This window comes from Littorina saxatilis, linkage group LG10 (genome assembly GCF_037325665.1).
Source record: "Littorina saxatilis isolate snail1 linkage group LG10, US_GU_Lsax_2.0, whole genome shotgun sequence".
NCBI classification, from domain to species: Eukaryota; Metazoa; Mollusca; class Gastropoda; order Littorinimorpha; family Littorinidae; genus Littorina; species Littorina saxatilis.
This window is the reverse complement of record NC_090254.1, coordinates 16,181,588-16,201,311: the sequence shown is the minus strand read 5'-3', so window position 1 is coordinate 16,201,311 and position 19,724 is coordinate 16,181,588. Positions and strand designations below refer to the sequence as shown.

At 41.5% G+C, this 19,724-nt stretch overlaps 1 protein-coding gene across 7 annotated transcripts in view; it reads right to left on the bottom strand.

Annotated features, from left to right (window-relative positions):
- LOC138978279 (chromodomain-helicase-DNA-binding protein 4-like) overlaps positions 1 to 19,724 on the bottom strand; it is a 76,673-nt gene extending 56,949 nt beyond the window's left edge. For 3 of the 7 annotated variants that reach the window (XM_070350956.1, XM_070350950.1, XM_070350953.1), the window contains exons 1-9: positions 19,525 to 19,724; positions 18,421 to 18,513; positions 15,397 to 15,515; positions 14,247 to 14,640; positions 13,496 to 13,659; positions 11,284 to 11,496; positions 9,274 to 9,417; positions 7,462 to 7,638; positions 6,551 to 6,661 (exon numbers count right to left, since the gene is read on the bottom strand). In XM_070350956.1, coding sequence (XP_070207057.1) covers positions 6,551 to 6,661; positions 7,462 to 7,638; positions 9,274 to 9,417; positions 11,284 to 11,496; positions 13,496 to 13,659; positions 14,247 to 14,640; positions 15,397 to 15,515; positions 18,421 to 18,513; positions 19,525 to 19,588 — 1,479 coding nt within the window. In that variant the 5' untranslated portion in view covers positions 19,589 to 19,724. The remainder of the gene's footprint in view (positions 1 to 6,550; positions 6,662 to 7,461; positions 7,639 to 9,273; positions 9,418 to 11,283; positions 11,497 to 13,495; positions 13,660 to 14,246; positions 14,641 to 15,396; positions 15,516 to 18,420; positions 18,514 to 19,524) is intronic. The other 4 variants (XM_070350954.1, XM_070350957.1, XM_070350952.1 and 1 more) reach the window with 3 other exon arrangements.

Genomic DNA, 19,724 nt, shown 5'->3' with positions numbered 1-19,724 from the left:
ATTCATAAGTGTTTGGGAATGGGGGTATGTCTAGTTTCTCGGCCAAGTTTTTGAGCGGAGCCTAGTTTAAAATGTATTGATTATTTCCCCTTGTAGTTCAGCTGATCGGTTTCCTAGACTGTGTCGCTTTAGTACTGTACTTGAGGAAGTCAGGTAAATTCTAAAGTTTAGTGGACTATTGTGTTCACGTTAGTCAAAGCTAAGTCTTGGTGTTGCCCTCTAGCATTCTATGTAGTGGATAGTCATAGTTTGCTTAAGTGATAGCGGTTTGTTCACGATGGCATCTCAAGAAGAGGTTCAAGCTTTGATAGCGCAGTTTAAGGTGGAGGGTGAAGCCTTAGGAAAGGATGGTGCATCACTGAACAAGTATGTGGAAGATAGTTTGCGTGAGGAAAGAGCAGCAAGAAGAGAAGCTTTGTTGAAAAGAGAAAATGATATTGCTCTTCAAGAAAAAGAACTCGCTGCTGCACGTGAGCTTAAAGAGAGAGAGTTAGCTGAACAAGCTAAGATTGAAAATCTTCGTCAAGAAAAAGAACTCGCTGCTGCACGTGAGCTTAAAGAGAGAGAGTTAGCTGAACAAGCTAAGATTGAAAATCTTCGTCAAGAAAAAGAACTCGCTGCTGCACGTGAGCTTAAAGAGAGAGAGTTAGCTGAACAAGCTAAGATTGAAAATCGTCGTCTCGATATTGAAGAAGAAAAGGCGAACAGGGAGGCAAAGTTGCGAGCAGACGAGTTGGTTGAAAAAGCAAGCAGGAATAAATTGGCCAATCGTCCCAAGATTCCCTATTTTGATGATAAATCAGATGACATTGAGAGTTATCTGTATCGCTTCGATAAGCACGCAGCTAGCTTGAAGTGGTCAAAGGATGAGAAGGCTTTGATTTTGCCTACTCTACTCAGAGGTCGTGCTCTGAATTATTTTCAAGAGTTACCAGTAGAAGATACTAATGACTATGCCAAACTGTCAGCGCATTTGTTGAAGAGATTCAAATGTACTGAAGAAGGTTTCAGAACGCAGTTTCGCTCATGCAAACCTGAATCTGGTGAAACCATGCATGTCTTTTTCTCCCGCATGAGAAGATATTTTACTAGATGGACAGATATGGCTGGAGTTGGCACAGATTTCGCTTTGCTCTGTGACTTGGTGCTCAGAGAGCAGATTCTGTCTAGTTGTGCGTCGTCTCTGGTTACTTTTCTGAAAGAAGACAAGCATACTACCGCTCAAACCATGATAGACGCAGCTGAAAGATACAGGGAAGCACATCCTAGTCAAAACCTAGCAGCAAAAGGTTCTAGTGATCCTCTGTTGGCTAATGTTGGTATTCCAAGTGGGAGAGGTCATTCAGGGTCAGGTGGTCGAGGTGGTCACAGGTTTTCTAAGAAGAATAGTCAGGCTGACACAAACCCACCGACAGAACAAAGCTCTCCTGATAATAAGGGTGGCAGAGGTGCTAGTCAAGCTGGTAGAGGTAGAGGTGGTCAGAACTATCAGAGGAAGTGTTGGTGGTGTCAAGATACTTCGCACAAGTTGGCAGATTGTCCCAAAAAAATGCATACTGCTTCAGTATCCGTTGTCACTGTTGAGGAGTCCAGCTGTAGTGAAGACGAGCAGTCTGTGGCGTCAGTAGGATTTTCAGGTAGTGATGAACTTCCCGAGTCTATTCAGACATGTGAAGGTACCTTAAATGGTAGTGAGGTCACGGTCATGTTGGATAGTGGGTGTTCCACGGTTGGGGTCAGGAAGTCCCTAGTGAGAGATGATCAGTTTACTGGGAAGGTACAGGTGTGTAGACAGTTCAGTGGGGATTTGGTTCGGTTGCCCATTGCGATTGTGAGTCTGGATACACCATACTTTTCTGGAAGTGTTGAGGCATGTGTGATCGACAATCCAGTATGTGACGTCATTTTGGGAAGAATACAGGGATGTACATTTGGATGTGTCGAGGTTACTAGCGCAGTCCAGACAAGAGGTCAAAAAGCTAGAGAAGAACGTCCTTTTAGACCGCTGTTGACCGCTAAAGTTCCCCAACTTGATATCAATGCTGAGAAACTGTCCAAAATGCAAAGGGATGACAAAACGTTGCATGATCTGTTCGAGAAAGTTGGCCAAGGAAAATCGGAAGAGTCGTCTGGTTGTGTGGTGTCGTTTGTTGTGAGGGACCAGTTGTTATATCGAAAGTACTACTCCAAGGTCAACGATGAAGTGGTTTGGCAGCTAGTTGTTCCTGAACGCTTGCGCGAGTCTGTTTTGATCACTGCCCATGACGGTTTGTTTGGTGGTCATTTAGGCGCGAACAGTACGTTCAAAAGGGTGTCCGCATTCTTCTTTTGGCCTGGTTATCGGCAGTCGATCAAGGATTACTGCAGATCATGTGATATCTGTCAGAAAACCTTTCCCAAAGGTAGAGTTCCTTCGGCACCTTTGCAACCACTGCCTGTGATAGAAGTCCCATTTTCCCGAGTTTGCATTGATCTGATTGGTCCGATTAAACCAGTGTCAGCTCGTGGTCATCAGTACGCTTTGGTGTTGGTGGATGTTGCGACACGCTATCCGGAAGCAGTACCCTTGAAATCAACGACCACAGAAGCAGTAGCGGAAGCTTTGTTGGGCATTTTCACCCGGACGGGTTTACCAGATGAGGTTCTCTCAGATCTAGGTACACAATTCACATCTGATGTCATGCGAGAGGTGATGAGATTGATATCGGTATCGCAGTTGCACACGACTCCTTATCATCCCCAGACGAATGGTCTCTGTGAAAGGTTCAATGGAACTTTGAAATCCATGGTGAAGAAGTTGATGGCAGATAGACCTAAGGATTGGGATAGATATTTGCCTTTTGCGTTGTTCGCATACAGAGAAATCCCACAGGAGTCTACAGGGTACTCACCTTTTGAACTTCTGTACGGTAGAAACCCAAAAGGACCGTCGGAACTGCTGTATCATGCGTGGACCGATAGCAGTCGGGAGAATCAGCAGGTTCCAGTGTCACAGTATGTGCAGGAGTTGAAAGAGGTCTTGGCTGACAGTGTTAGTAGAGCACAGAAGGCTGTTCAGAATGTATCAAAGAAGAACAGATCATACAGATCTCAGAAGCCAAGAACGATACTCGCTGGAAAGAAAGTCTTAGTCTTACTTCCAACTGAGAAGAACAAAATGATACTACGCTGGCGAGGTCCATTTCAGGTGATCAAAAGACTGAATCAATGTGATTATGTTGTAGAAATTTCACCTGGGATCGAGAAAGTGTACCATGTCAACTTGCTCAGGGAGTATGTGTCTAGGAATGAAGATGTTGGTCAGAACCCAGTTGTTGCCTCATTGGGAGTGATCAGTGGGTCCAGTGCAGTAGAGGAGGTAGACATTCAGAAAGTCAAACTACAGTCAGTTCCCACAGTTCAGACTGAGAATGTAGATGATGTGGTCTATAGTCCTGACTTGTCTATGCAGGCAAAACAAAAAGTGCAGGCGGTGTTTCAGAAGCATCAGGACAAAATGACGGATTTGCCTGGTACTTGTGACCTAGTGCAGCATGTGGTGAGGATTCCTGAAGGTGCTGTGGTCAATGTGAAACAGTATCCGTTACCATTTGAGTCTCAGAAGGTGGTTGAAGAAGAAGTGAAGAAGATGTTAGATCTAGACGTAATAGAGCCGTCTATTTCTCCGTTCTCGTCTCCTATTGTTCTAGTCAAGAAGAAGGACGGAAGTACTCGTTTTTGCATCGATTTCAGACACCTCAATAAGATTACGGAGTTTGACGCTGAGCCAATACCGGATCCGGAAGTTCTGTTTGCTTCATTGCAGGGCAGGCAGCATTTCACGAAGATTGATCTGGCTAAGGGCTATTGGCAAATTCCGATGGCAGAGTCTGATCGAGCAAAAACGGCTTTTCGTACCCCTCAAGGTCTATATCAGTTCAAGAAGATGCCGTTCGGAATGAGTACAGCACCAAGTACTTTCGCGAGGATGATGAAGATGTTGGATCTGGATAGGTTCAAATCTGTTCATTTCTTTGATGACGTACTTGTAGCCACAGAAGACTGGTGTGAGCATCTAGAGGCACTTGACGGACTGTTGACAGAACTGGGAAAACATGGGTTGACTGTGAGACCGTCGAAAGTAGAGGCAGGGTTTGACTCTATTGAGTTTTTGGGTCACATAGTTGGGGAGGGTAGCATGCGTCCAGTTCCCTCCAAAGTGTCCAAAATCTTGAATGTCTCTGTCCCAACCACAAAGAAACAAGTCCGGTCATTGGTAGGGCTCATCAGTTTCTATAGGCGCTATGTCCCAAGCTTCGCGTCTATTGTGTCCCCCCTGGTAGAACTCACAAAGAAGAACCAACCAAACAAAGTTCGTTGGTCAAAAGAGTGTCAGATGGCTTTTGACAGGGTCAAAGAAATTTTGTCGTCTGAACCACTGGTGAGATTGCCAGACTTTTCCAGGCCGTTCACAGTGCGGTCGGATGCATCCTCCACGGGGATTGGAGCAGCCCTGATGCAGCCTGATGATGACGACGTCCTTCATCCAGTTCTGTATGCCAGCAGGAAACTGCTGGAAAGAGAAACCAGATACTCTACTGTGGAGAGAGAGTGCCTAGCGTTGGTGTGGGCAGTTGACAAATTCCATCGCTACTTGTTTGGCTCACATTTCTTTGTTGAGACTGATCACAGACCGTTGACGTACTTACGACAGTCCAAAACTGCCAACGGCCGACTGTCGCGATGGGCTCTGTCTCTCCAAGAGTATTCATTCACAGTAGTGCCAATTCCTGGAGTCAGGAATTTTGAGGCTGATGTGTTGTCACGCTTGACGAAGTGAATGGAACATGATGGTTGAAAGGACAGTGAAAAGACTTTCTGCAATCAACAAGGACAATACTTTTTGTGCTGTGAGTGTTGATATGCTGTGTATGTATTAAGAACTAATTTAATTTTGTTCTTGTTTTTTTTGTCACATTGTGATTATTTATTTAATCTGGCTGGAAAAATTTGTTTGGATATTTTTGATGCTAGTACCATTTTGTGTTGTAGTCGAGGTTTACTGTATTGAGTTTAGCGGGGGCTACTCAAACTTTATTGGCGATCTTTGGTACCAAGAACGTCAATGTTATTGCATTCAGTAATAGGCGAAAATTGCTGAATGTCCATGAGTATAACTATTGTGGATTAACACAGTGGGTGATTATCTACACGGCGGCGTAAATGTGGTTTATTATGCTTGCCATTGTTGCTCATGTTTAAGGACAGCCTCGTGGCTTTCGTCACTTTTTTGGTGGATGGCACTGTCTTTTGGTTGTAAACTGATTGCACTCTTTGGGAACGGACAGAGTATTTAATAAATGTTTTCCTTATGCTTTGATTATTTATTAATCTATTTATGTATTTTTTTATGTATTTAAAATTTTTTCTTGTTACTGGAATACTTATACTTGTACAGTTTTTGAAAAAAAAATGTTCATTTTGGGTTCACATTTTTTTTAATCGGGGAAAGGGGTGATGTAATGAATGGCGGTTATGGTGTTTATAGTGAAGGGATATAACTAGTGCTTTTTGTAATACAAAGAGGTTGTCAGGAGTGGTTTAACTTTGAGAGTGGAAACTTTTAACAGTTCAGTAAAATTCCATGGTTAGCTACGGACGGTCAAACTGGGTTCGCGGCACGTGAATTTACAACTGTGCGAGTTGTTCACGTTATAATCGCAACCGCCTGATTTTGTGAGTTGTGATTGTAAACTGCCTGACAATTGAAAGTCATTCGACCTGGGCTCTCGGATGAGAAAACCTGCTCTTGGTTTTGATGTCAACTTTGCAAGAAAACATTTGATCTTGATGTCAACCTTGGAACCGGGAAACATTGCCGGGATGACTTGGACTTTTGTATGGGTGCCGCCATATTGGAAGATGAGGCCGCCCCAGTCTGACTTGTGCGGGGTGGTGCCAGAGTGGCGAGGGTGCGATGGAGGCCGTGAGGTTGAAGGCTAGCTACATCGTCACCTTTACATAACGTAAAAGTTATGTTTTGTTTATTTGCTTTCTTGTCCTTGTAAATATGTTATGACGTTGACAATGAATGAGTGAGTTTCACAAGGTCGTGGACAATGAATGAATGAGTTTCAAAAGGTCATGAATTGATTATTGTAAGCAAGGAAAGATTTGAGAATTTGAGGAATGAGTTGATAATTGCTATGTCAGAAAGAAACCAATTTGTATGTTCTAATTAAACCATTGGCTATTGTTTGGAAAGAATGAGTTGGTGAAAGACTACAAATTCTTCTAATCTTCTCTCTGCTTTCCTAAACTTCTGAGCGGGAGTCAGATGATTGACTGTGTGTGTGTGTGTGCACATATAAAGAATCTGGAAGGAGATTAATAAGGATAACTACGGATCTTCTTTATTTCAAATCTCTTACACTCATGTTTTTAGCACGAGTGGATTTTTACGTGTATGACTATTCAGGCAGCATATGCCAATTTCGGGGGTGCAGAGCATTCTACAACAATGAAAGATTAGCCACAACTTATTCGCACAAAAGAAAGGATCCGAACTCACAGTCTTCTTGGGTTTCTCATGGTGCGTGTGGTCCAGCTCATCCTCCTGTTCTGGGGGCTTGGCCCACCTCCATGTCAGAATCTTGTGCACCTTGCCCTTCAAGGGTGGGCACTGTAAAGAAACAAAAATAATAATAATACGAACATTTATAACGCACACATATCACACCACAAGGCGACTCAAGGCGCACTCATACACATTCTTTCGCATTAACAACTCAAGCACACTCATATATACACTTACGCATAAATTACATGAAGATGACAAGGCAACTCGATGCGAAGCAGGCTCATGTTTTGTCAAACACAATTTGGTATTTTTTGTTTGTTTCCATGTTCAAACAAGGTCCTGGGCCATGTCCACTGTCCTTGCAACAATTACCATGCTCCACATGCTTTGCTAGTCTTGTCGCCTCATTGCAGAATCATTCGTGAGGAGTCAAACCTGTTGCGCTGGAAAAATCTACCAAGGGACCACCTCTCATCTACCTCAACAACTGGGGACCTTAGATTCTATGATGCTGCTAGACATGATACCCACGCAATGCATAACCCTCTATGGCATTCATTATGTCAGGAAAAATCTCTCACACATATAGACAATTTCCGATATGGCAACCATTCACAAACACACACATGCACACCCCACCCCCCTCATAAAAACATTCACGTCTCAGATATTTAGCAACTCTTTCTCAGATATTCAGCAGTCAAACATTCCACTCTTTCTCAGATATTCAGCAGTCAAACACTCATCTCTTTCAGATATTTAGCAGTCAAATACTCCACTCTTTCTCAGATTTTTAGCAGTCAAATACTCCGTCTCAAATATTTAGCAGTCAAATACTCCACTCTTTCTCAGAAAGTTAGCAGGCACAGGCACTGACAGAAACACACACTTTGTGCACTTACATCACAACGCGGGCAGTGCCAATCCCCATCTGGGACGACTTTGAGCGGAGGGTTGAGACAGTGTGTGTGGTAGGACGAGGGACAGGCATCACAACACAGCAGCTCTCCACCGTCTTTGCACACACGGCAGAACTCCATGTGGTCATCCTCTTCTTGTTCCTGGATGCCCTCCCCTTCCTGCAACATTCAAAAGCATAACACGGATTTATTTAATTATTATTACAAATCAGGTTCTCGTTATGTCAATTTTCTTCAACCTATGCAAAGTTCGCCGACATTCTTGTTTGAAATTATGTTCTTGTTGCATCAATTTTCTTCTGCCTTATGCTCTCACCTTCCTGCAATGTTCACAAGCATTACACAGATTCATTATTACAAATCCGGTTCTTGTTAGGCACAAAAAAAAAAATAGTCTGTTTACGGTAACCCGACCGACCCTATTTTTTCGCGCGACCTTAGACTTTCTTTTGGCATTTGGGAAAAAAAAAAAATCAAAAGAAAAAAAAAATCAAAAATAACGTAAAAATATGGTTTTTTGGAGAGAAGAGAAAAAAAAATCCCGACCTACCAACCCTATTTTTTTTGCCTATGTTAACGTAAACAGACCTTTTTTTTTTTTTGCCTTATATGAATTTTCTTCCACCTATGCTTTCCCTGTCCTGCAAAGTTCACAGCCATTCTTGTTATTAAAACTCATTTCCTTTTTATATCAAGTTTTTTCTGCCTATGCTCCTCCCTTCCTGCATACATGTAGTTCAGGTACCTTCTTGTTGTTGGACCTGATCTTCATTCTCTGTTCACTTTGTTTTGTATGTAATGATGTTCTCCTACATGAGAGCCCTCCTTTCTTCCTTCATATTTCTTCAACACATTTCTCTTCTCTTGGTCTTTTCCATCTTCAGAAGGAGGCTTCGTTTCTCCCACATACTGCAGATTAAGATTTCAGGTGAACAGGTGAACAATCTGCTTGTGTGAATGCCAAACCACAACATTTTTAAGAAAATCTGACCATTCGTATTCAACCATATCGACACATTTTTGGAAACCAGGCAACACCAAAGCTAACAGTGGACTAAAGGGGATAAATAACGAGCTCCACAGCAGAACTGCTTCACAAATTCAGAATTCCATTCAAAGTATAAATGAACACACAGACAAACATTCTGTACATACACACACACACACCAATCTGAATGCACTAGTTTACAGAATTGTTGGGTTGGTCTCATTAGGCAACCAAAAAAAAATAGTCTGTTTACGGTAACCCGACTGACCCTATTTTTTTCGCGCGACCCTAGACTTTTTTTGGCATTTGGGAAAAAAAAAATAATAACGTAAAAATGTTTTTTTGGGGAAAAAAAAAAAAAATCCCGACCTACCGACCCTATTTTTTGGCCTATGTTACCGTAAACAGACCTCTTTTTTTTGGCCTTACCATTAAAGTACAGTGGAAACCCCCTTTTCGGACGCCCAAATTTAAGACACCCTCCCTTTAAAGACCCTATGTTGTTTAGACTTTCTATTCCTTACCTCTGTAAATGTACCTCCATTTTAAGACTCAATACAATACAATACAATACAATACAATACAACAATACAATAATCTTTATTCATCTCTAAAAGAGAAATTACAAGCTTGACTGTGTGTCTGTAAAATCAATCAATTAATCAATTAATCAATCAATCAACCATGCATGTAGTAACATTCACATCGCATATTCACATTCACTCCCTCCTTTTCTCAGTTTTTTGAGGTCTTAAAAGGGGGGTTCCACTGTATAAGCACCACCACACACACAAACCATAACTCACACAGTGGGGACAGCTCCATTTGCCTTCTGGCGCCTCCTCCAGCTCTGGTTCCAGACAGACCAGGTGATAGGCCTTGGGACAGGTGTCACACAGGATGATCTCCCCTCCCTGCTGGCACACCTCGCAGTAGTCTTGGTGCTCCGTCTGAACCGTAACAAATCAAAGACAACAACAACAGTGTAGTCTTCCTTCACAAAGTTCAAAACACGTCCCACAGGAACAGATCTCAAGCAGGACCTTTTTCTAAACACAGTCATGTAATGCTCTCAGACACATACCTCTCTCACACTGGAAAACAAAGCAAAAATCCTAGAAATTGTTAGGGGGTGTTGAAATCAACTTTCCAAATGGTGCGATCTGATGCATTTCATTTATTGAAAATCTGTGAATTAGCAGAATAGTGGGACGTCTGAACCAATACGGTGTGTGTTCATTGTCAACATTCTAGCAACTGCAAAACAAAGAAGCAGACAAAGTACCACAGTACTACAGTAAAACCTGTCTCTAACGGACACCCTTGGGGAATGGTAATAGTGTCCCTATTAGACAGGTGTCCCTTCTTCACAGGTGGAGGGGCCGGGGCAATATTTTACAAAGAGCACGTAAAATGAACAAGACACTTTTTGTCAGTCCTGTAGTATGTATTTATTGGATTGAACATGAGACTCACTGAAAATGTGAGTAAACAAATGATACATGTAGCAAACAACGTCACCAACATTCAACAACATCCCCCCCCCCCCCCCCACCTACCCCGTTCCCTACACACACTGTGCATTCAAACTTACGCAAGTCGGACGTCACAAAGCTAAAAATAGCTGACTCTTCATCAGTCATTCAACGGGAAATTCCGCAGTGTGTCTCGACCAAATTGGGTCAGCTCTTGTTTCATTGCAGTACAAAACCACTCCCATACCACGTTGTTCAGGTCTTCATATTGCGTTTTCCGACGTTTCACAGTTTTTTGGTCGATTCGCGCACCTGACTCCCACTCCTTCATCACGTCTTCTTTTTCCGATTTGATCCTCGCGATCTGTGTTTTACCACATCCCATCTCCTTCGCCACATCTCGGCATGATTGGCCGCTATCTAGTTTTTTCAAGGCAGCGACACGCTGCTCTAAAGTCAACGCTTTTCTTTTTCCTGCTGGAGATTCCATTTTCAAACACAGTAGTCTACTGTTGCTTTTGGTTGTGACTGTATCCACAATGCGGAAAAGCGAAAGTGAGTGAGCGAAAGTGGGTCTCCATCTAAACAAGCCACTGATTGGTCAGAAAAGGGACAGAACAACCAATCAACAACCATTTGTGCTACGGCTACGGCTGTCGAGCACTGACTGCATAACAGTCGAGGTTTCGAAGTTGCGTTTTTATGTACGTTGTGTCCGTTTGTGACAGTGTTTACACTTCCTACGGTCCGAAAAATCGTGTCCGCGTCCGTAAGTGGCAGGTGTCCGCCCGTTAAAGGTTAGTTATTGTTGAAATCGTGTTCGTGCCATGATAAACTGTCCGTATGTAGCAGGTGGCCGTTACAACAAGGGTCCGCTAGACTCAGGTTTTACTGTATTCGAATTTAAAAACGACACTCGCTGTAAAGCTTGTAAGCATCATCAAAAGCAAACAGTTTATAGCAGCTCTGCAAAAACAAGAGAACCCTCTTGGAGCTGTACCCGTTACTAACATTTTTCATCTTTATTTACTTTATAATCCCAATTCTGGGAAATTGGGGTCGCTTCCTCCCAGTGGAAAGCTATCAGCAACAAGAGCCGCACTACCCAGGTGTAATCAGCTGCCTGCACTTTCGGCAGAATGACCAAGGTCTTTCATGTGCCTCTGTGGTCAGACATGGACAGTCTCTGAGTCTGCACATAAAGTTGACCTGTGTCCGTCCCGACCGGGCTTCGAACCCATGACCCTGGGATCACAAGGCCAGTGCTCTACCAACTGAGCTGCCCGGCCCCGAGAACAATGCAAACACAAACAGTAATGGCAAAACTTGTGCTCGACATACCTCATAGCCCTCAGCATCGGGGTCGTTGGGGAACTTGCTTGTGGTCTTGGTCTTCTTCTTGCGGTGACCTTGACCCCTGCCCCGCTTGGTTCGCTTGCGGGGAGGTGCAGTCGCAGCCTCCAATTTTTCTGCCTCTTTCAAAACGGCCGCCTCTTCCAACTGACGCTCAAACTCTTCATCGCTGGTGTTGTAACCACCCCCTTCTTCATCATCCTGAGGTCAGAAGTCAAGGCATCTATCTAACTTTTCCTTGGTCAAAGTCACTTGAGGCATCTTTCTAACTTTACCTGTTTGCAGACCTGGGAACCCCTGTTTTGAACTTGGAGTATTCTCAAGCAAATTTGGTGTATTTTTAGAAAAAAAAGAGCTTCAAAATGTGCTTGTGAAGAAAAGTAGTCTAGGAATTTTTCTTATCATATTTGTTTCCACTGACCGTACTGCTCGTATTTTAGACAGTAGTGGATACAAATTACAGCAAAATCGTATGGGTTCCCAGGTTTGTGTCTGCCTTTAATTAGCAACAACCTTGTTGTTACTTATTTAACAACCAGAGAAAATCTAGGGGCCTCCAGCCATACACGAACAGTTCACTGCCATTGATCTCAAGCTCAACAAGAACTGTAAGTGAGTAATGCTCCTTTTTTGGTCGCACAGAGGGAATCAATCTATATCTCTCCCAATTGTCTAAACTACACACTAGGGACATACAAAACTAGTTTTGAATAACTCTAATTACAGAATAGCAGGGCACTAAACATACACACAACAAGAAGGGCAAAGCCCATACGACTCACATGCTTTACACATTTTTCCTACCAAAATACATGTGACCTTGACCCAAGGTCAAGGTCATCCAAGGTCATGCAACACAAAGCTGTTAATTCAAGACATAGGAAGTACAATGGTGCTTATTGGCTCTTTCTACCATGAGATATGGTCACTTTTAGTGGTTCACTACCTTATTTTGGTCACATTTCATAAGGGTCAAAGTGACCTTGACCTTGATCATATGTGACCGAATGTGTCTCATGATGAAAGCATAACATGTGCCCCACATAATTTTTAAGTTTGAAACAGTTATCTTCCATAGTTCAGGGTCAAGGTCACTTCAAAATATGTATACAATCCAACTTTGAAGAGCTCCTGTGACCTTGACCTTGAAGCAAGGTAAACCAAACTGGTATCAAAAGATGGGGCTTACTTTGCCCTATATATCATATATAGGTGAGGTATTGAATCTCAAAAACTTCAGAGAAAATGGGAAAAATATGAAAAATAGCTGTTTTTTAGGCAACATTTATGGCCCCTGCGACCTTGACCTTGAAGCAAGGTCAAGATGCTATGTATGTTTTTTGGGGCCTTGTCATCATACACCATCTTGCCAAATTTGGTACTGATAGACTGAATAGTGTCCAAGAAATATCCAACGTTAAAGTTTTCCGGACGGACGGACGGACGTCCGGACGGACGGACGGACGGACGGACGACTCGGGTGAGTACATAGACTCACTTTTGCTTCGCATGTGAGTCAAAAATGGACAAAACGCAACCATTCAAGGGATCATGACCTTCAGAAATCCGAATAATTACCTGGATACGTTCAGCCATATCCAATATGGTTTCATCAAACCACTAGGCATAACAATATTAACATCAAAATGAAGTAGTATTAAGATGAACCTACGTGTCACATGCAGTGATACAAACATATGCATGCATGATCCCTTGCAGTCAGACGATTGGCGAATTCAGATCTCAAGATACTTACTAGAAGTAGAATGCTGCTTAACAAAATGCGTAAAGGGAATATGAGACTAAAAACAAACCTATGAATAATATCATGTAGCACACAACAGCACTGTTGTTTGCATGGATGTCAACTTCAGGAACAGACTCAATTGCAATGAGATCACAACGCAACAGCATTCATTCTGCAGTCATTCTTTCTAAATCTAATAAAATCATAAAAAATGGTTCACAACTCAAATAACCTAACTAAACTGATGAGGCACCCTGCCACACACGCATGACTAGACAAGGACTGTCAAAATCAAAGCATGGATGAGGTCTACACAAAATCAATAACACTAATGCATACACAAACCCTAAATGCCTCTTGCTGATAGTGATATAATGTTGCTGCTTAAGTTACTATGGGTGAGGTTACCGTGAAACACTACCCATGGAATCAACTGCAGCCTAAATTACTTACAGAGCTTGCCTTTTTTGTCTTCTTGCGTTTTTTGGTGATCTTGATCTTGAGTGGAGCGACTGCCTTTTTCCCTTTGCTCCTCTTCCCCTTCCCAGACTTCCCGCCTCCGCCTTCTTCCTCTGTGGCGTCAGCATCATCGTCTTCATCTGCAGAGGTGTCAACCCCTTAAATGAGTTTTCAGTAGTAGTAAAATGAAAAATCAGGAGTTTTAACCATTTTTCAGGAGAAATGCTGAACGCGGTCCATTCATTCACACAATCACATTCAAAAAACATACACGGGAAATGTTGAACTTTATCATAGTAAATTCATAGCTCACAATCCAGTTGCATTATTGACTTTTGTGTATACAAGTCCCTATAATCAAACCATGAAATGCCAGTCAAAAATCGACAAGACTTCCGTCAGACAGACCCACCGATTTAAAAGTGACCCGCTGTCTCCATTGCGGATGAGACTAATGACCAACTTTGTGCTCATTCTGGCCCAACCCCTACTAAGTTACAGTGGACCCCCTCCCTTTTAAGACCCCCTCACTTTTAAGACAATATTTTCTCAGACTTTCTGTTCATATCCTGTGTAAATTTACCCCCATTAGAAGACTACCTCCTTTTTAAGACCCGATTTTCACAGATTTTTGGAGGTCTTAAAAGGGGGGTTCCACTGTATAACCAACCGAAATTCACAGTTGCCTCAAAAACAGTGAACTTGAGCACCATCCAGCCGGTTGTCCACAAAACAGGAAACATACCTATCTGCGGTGTTGCTGGGGAGTCTGCGGCAGAAGACACGACAACAGCAGACGCTGGCTCTGTCCGTTCACCGCCAGGCATCTGGCCCTTGAAAGGGTTGTTGGCTGCGAACTCTCTCCACTTGGCGCCCAGCAAAACCACCAGCTTGGCTTGTGCTATTTTGGGGTTGTCTTTAGTGATCAGAGGGCGCACATGCTGAGAGAACAGCTTGTAGTTTGTGATGTTTTTGTAGTCGTCCTCAGAAAAGTCAAGTTCTGTGTTCTTCAGCCCAAACTCGTTGCAAATGTCAGCCGAAGTTTTCGGCTGTGGGCGGACTGGCGTACGCTTCTTGACGTCTTTGGGTGTGATTTCGAAAGACCTGTCATCCTCATCGCTGTTGGCCGCATCGCTTCCCTGGGAAAAGATACAACGAAAGAATAAATTCCTTATTACTATACATTAAAACTTAGTTGAAAGCGATGGACGCTGACAGTGACAGACTTCTGCACAATCATCACCAGTATACTAGTGTAAGATAATGAAAAATGTTTGCATTGTGAACAGCATTTTTAAATGACATCTGAACATCTTGAGAAGGGAGAATGTTTACATATATATCATATGCACATGATATTGTACAATCAATTACTGTATGAGTGTTTCACTCAGGCATGAAAACCGAAAAAAAAAAAATACTGAAAAAAAAATTCGAAGGCGCGTAGCGCCAAGTTTTGCAGACGCGTAGCGCCAAGACTTCTAGGGGGGTCCGGGGGCATGCTCCCCCGGAAATTTTTTTTTTCAAGGGTGCAATTTGGTGCAATCTGGGGCTATCTGAGCCTTAAAATTGGATTCAAACATGGCCCCAAAACTATTTTACTATAACTGTGACTAGGGAAAAAAAAAGGAAAAAAAAAAAAAAAAAAAAGGAAAAAAAAAAAAAAAAAAAGGAAAAATACGGAAATTAAAAAAAAATACGGTTTATTTTTTTCAAAAATACGGAAAATACGGAAAATACGGAGAATTTTCATGCCTGTTCACTGCCAAGTTCTGAATCAGTGAATGACTCTCTCATAAAACTTAGCCTCAGTATTATGAAGCTCATGTGAACAACACTTAATGAGCAGTTACAAAGATAAAGGGTAAACCCAGACCAACACTGAATGCACTCACCTCCTCATCACTGTGACGTTTCTTCTTTTTCTTGGATTTCTTTTTCTTGTCACCGCCATCTTTGCCTTTCCTCTTTCTTCCCCTCTTGTCTGTCCGCTCCTCTTCTACCGCTTCTTCTTCTGCAAACACAACAGTTCTTTGTTTTAAATCAAAAATCTACTGCAACTACATTGTAGCACACTCACATTTTTCAAAGTCAGAAAATTACTCTGAGAAACTAAGCTGCACATACCTTTAGAAATGCAAATCTGGGCACACAATACCATCAATTTTTTGGGGATTGCAAAGACCCAATACACACGTCTTTTAATGAGTTTTAAGTCAATAGAAACAATAAGATTCTGTTATTCCCTATAGTATCTCTAGGTCCAACAACCAAGTGCTTCCTATAACTCTTTTATAAAAATTAAAAAAAAGGAGAAAGAGAAAAATGTCTAACAGTTACAATTATTCCTAACAGTAACAACGGACACACACAATAACACATGCCATGCTAGAAAAAGGACAGGCACATAATCACCTGATGTGGAAGAATTTGAAAATTTCTAAAGACTCAGTTTCAAAGAGACAGAAGGTTACTAACCTATTATTTTATAGAGTATGGGGCAAGAAGATATGGGAAGTAATCAGTAAAAACAATGATCAGAACCCCTCTGTCCAGAACCCTAATTTACTCCTCGTTTTCTTCTGATCAAAATTAAAATAGGTGATAATGACAGCAGACACCAAGTTGCCAACATGTACTCTCAGCTAAATAATCTTGCATCATACAGTATACACTGTAAGCAACACCAGCAGCATTGTTATCAAGATAATCAGCAACTCTAGTAGTAGTAGTACATGTAGTATATACTGTCAATACCTTTACCTATATCTTTCTGTTCCAACAATGTTTACATTTACAGGATTGTTCAAGCTTTCCAGTAATAAAATCAGTAACTGTGTACAACAAAAAGACAGGAAATTCAAAAGAAACACACAGTGACAATCATTTAAACAAGTAACAAACACATGTGTTTAGACTGTGACCTGAATGGAAACAGCACAGAATACACCAACAGAGAGGGTGACACCGACAGATAGATCTACATGCAGACACACACACAGAAAAGCAGAGGAATGGGAACAATTAATAGTTACTGAAGCCATCATTAATTATGCACACAGGGGACAAACAAAAACTTGAAACAAGGTGTCACCATCACAAACACTAACATTCCACATTGGCCAGGAATCAAGCAGTACAGTATACACCCCTAAAATTACCTTCAGCGTTCTACCATAAGGCACACACACAAAAAATAGTCTGTTTACGGTATCCCGACCGACCCTATATTTTCGTGCGACCCTAGACTTTTTTGGGCATTTGGGAAAGAAAAAATTTTTATCTAAAATTAAAAAAATAATAATAAAAAAAAGTCTTGTTTTTTGGCAAAACAAACTTAAAAATATGGTTTTGGGAAAGAAAAAAAAAAATCCCGACCTACCGATCCTATTTTTTTTGCCAATGTTACCGTAAACAGACTATTTTTTTTGGGGGGGGGGCCTAAGGTTTTACTCAGTCCACCCATGAAAAAATCCAGCTAAAGCAAATGGAGCCACTGGAAAGGGGATAAAGCAACAAAATCCAGCTCTCCCAGATGAACTAACATGGAGACCACATGCACTGAAACCAGGGGCCGCGCTCATGCTGTGTTAATATTGTACTTTGGTGTGCCATATGGGTTTCAGTTTTAACCATATCTGTAGTACATGTATTTGAGCAACATCACTGAGAAAAATCATTCTTGTTCTGTGTCAACTGATGCAAATCACTCAAACTCAACTAGACCCCTGGCAAATTAAAAATAAGAAGCCAAGAACAGTGAACTGAAAGGAACCAAGAATATTGTTACAATGCCGGTTACATAAAAAAAAGGTTGAAAAGTCAACCGGGTGTCCGACCAAGAAGCCTCTTTTTTTGACATTTCTTCTTGCATGGCCATCCCTGCAACTTGACTCTGCTTAGTAAGTAAGTTACTCAGTTCTTTTCCTTCTGTTTCTTTTTTCTTCCTTTAGTTTGGGCCATGTGTCAATCTGCCATTCTGTCCTTTCCACTATCTATTGAGATCCTCCTCCATAAAACGCATAATCATGACTGCTTGATTTAAAACAAACTGTCGCTACCTCGCAACAGATAACACTACAGTACAATGTAATATATATTAACATTAACAACACACACTAACACAATGAACCTTAGATCTACTATACTTAGATAATTAAACCACAGCAGTTCTTTTCTTCATTGCACAGTCAAAATATCAATAATTCACCTAAACTTTAACATCAGTGTTGGTCCCAAGCGCATAGGACATAATGTCAGTTATACCTAGATCAAAAATAAATATAATATAGGTCTAAATGTCCAGGCTTCAAAAACATTGTTCTGACAGAAGAATTCTCATTGTGTGTCAAAATTATTGGACGGTCGATCCGCAGGGGTGAAAACATTCAACAATGCATCCAATCAAAACATTATGTAACCCTGACCGATTTACGACACTGGCCTGAGAACAACATAACATTGTGAATAGTACTGTGAGTTTGACCTTGAGGACTTAATACTTCTAAATGTTTAAAATTAATTGTTGAATTTTAAAAATAGATACACCACTGAACATTAACAGCAAGTAATAGTTAACTCTTTGGAGCTCTGCTTAGAAGTTAAAACAAGTTAAAACAATTAATGCCCACATCAATCATTACCCCATCCCCTAATCAGAGTGCATACAAATAATGAGCAGGTCGTACTAGCAGGCTGGGCAGAAGAACACATTAACAATAACATTAAGCACATTGTGCGTGCCGTTTTTCCCCAAGCAGTGGTGCCTCAAACTTGCACATAAATAAAGTAAAACATAGCCGCAGTGATGACTAACATTAAAAACATACAAAATAGTTGTGACCCAGCAAAGGCTAACCACATGGTTAAATCCTTATCCATATGCAAGCGATTTACTACTCATTCAGTGAGTGACTTACGCCGTAGAGATGAAGACCTCACAGTCACACTCACAGACGCTTGATAAGAGGTTGTCATCTTGTTTGACTGATTAGAGTCCTCTGAGAGGGTATCTGGAATAATTATTATCATTTCCAGTACTACTAATACCATCAGCTTTACGCATCACAAAAAAAGCTGAATTCTCTCTTTTCTTTGTCTTCATTCAACTTTCAAGTATTGTCATCTTTTAAATTATAAAATCAGCACAATGGGGGTCAATGCATACGACTGATTATAATTTATATCCCACACAATTAAAAAGGTTCTGATGGAAAATTGGAAATGAATGGTGAAAACTGTTATCAACACCCCAAAATCTCACTTGCTGGAATGGTAAAAACCCAAGAATTCAAGTTACCAGCCGAGTTTTCTGAGACTAAGTTACTCACTATAGTACTGATAGTGATACTGACAGTGACATGGAGCTCAATTCAATAATCAAAATTCTCACAATCTCAGCCAAAAGGTCACTAACAGAGCTGATTTTGACTCATCGATACGAACAATTCTACAGGAAAAAAGTATTCTGAAGTACCAAATTGGTATGTGTACATGTATGCATTCATGAATGTGTGCAGATATTTAGGTCACCACATGCTGACCTCTTGTAACCTTTTTTCGCGGACTTCCTGACATGCGCATTTAGGCTCAAGTGGCTCAGATATTTATTCCGATATTTATCCTCCTCCCGGGACAGCTCATATTTCTTCAAAATATTAACACATAAAAGACTGTAGTAACAAATAAACGCTTTCTATAAGTAATAAGAACTCCCAAATGCCCACAAAATGTTAGTTTCAATGGGAAATTCCCCGTCTTTTTGGGGAAACACTCTCGTCAACACTATGTAAATGAAACAAAGACGCAAGCAAGGGGATTCCGCCAAGGCTTTCGAAGGCCGGCGTGGTTCGAACAAACCGCCATTTCACGTTGAAGTGTCACCCCCACCATCTCATTTTCGTTGAAATGAACGATCTTGCTAGTCTGCCGTTTATATCAGCAAGTAGTATCATCACTTATTGAAATTTGTCGACTAATTATTGTACACAATAAAGATGTGTCAATTAATTTTGTTCCGTTACCTTCCTCTTCACCATCCTCAACCTCCAAATCGTCGTCGTCTTCGTTGCCTCGTCTACTGCTCATGATGATCCTAACAATGTGTCGACCTGTTGGATTCTTGTATCGCTTTTTGAATATCACAGTAGAAGGTTTTTGTCTGGATCAATGTGGGATTAGTCTAACCCCCACCTTCGCTCCTCGCTGAAAGCGTCTAATTGAT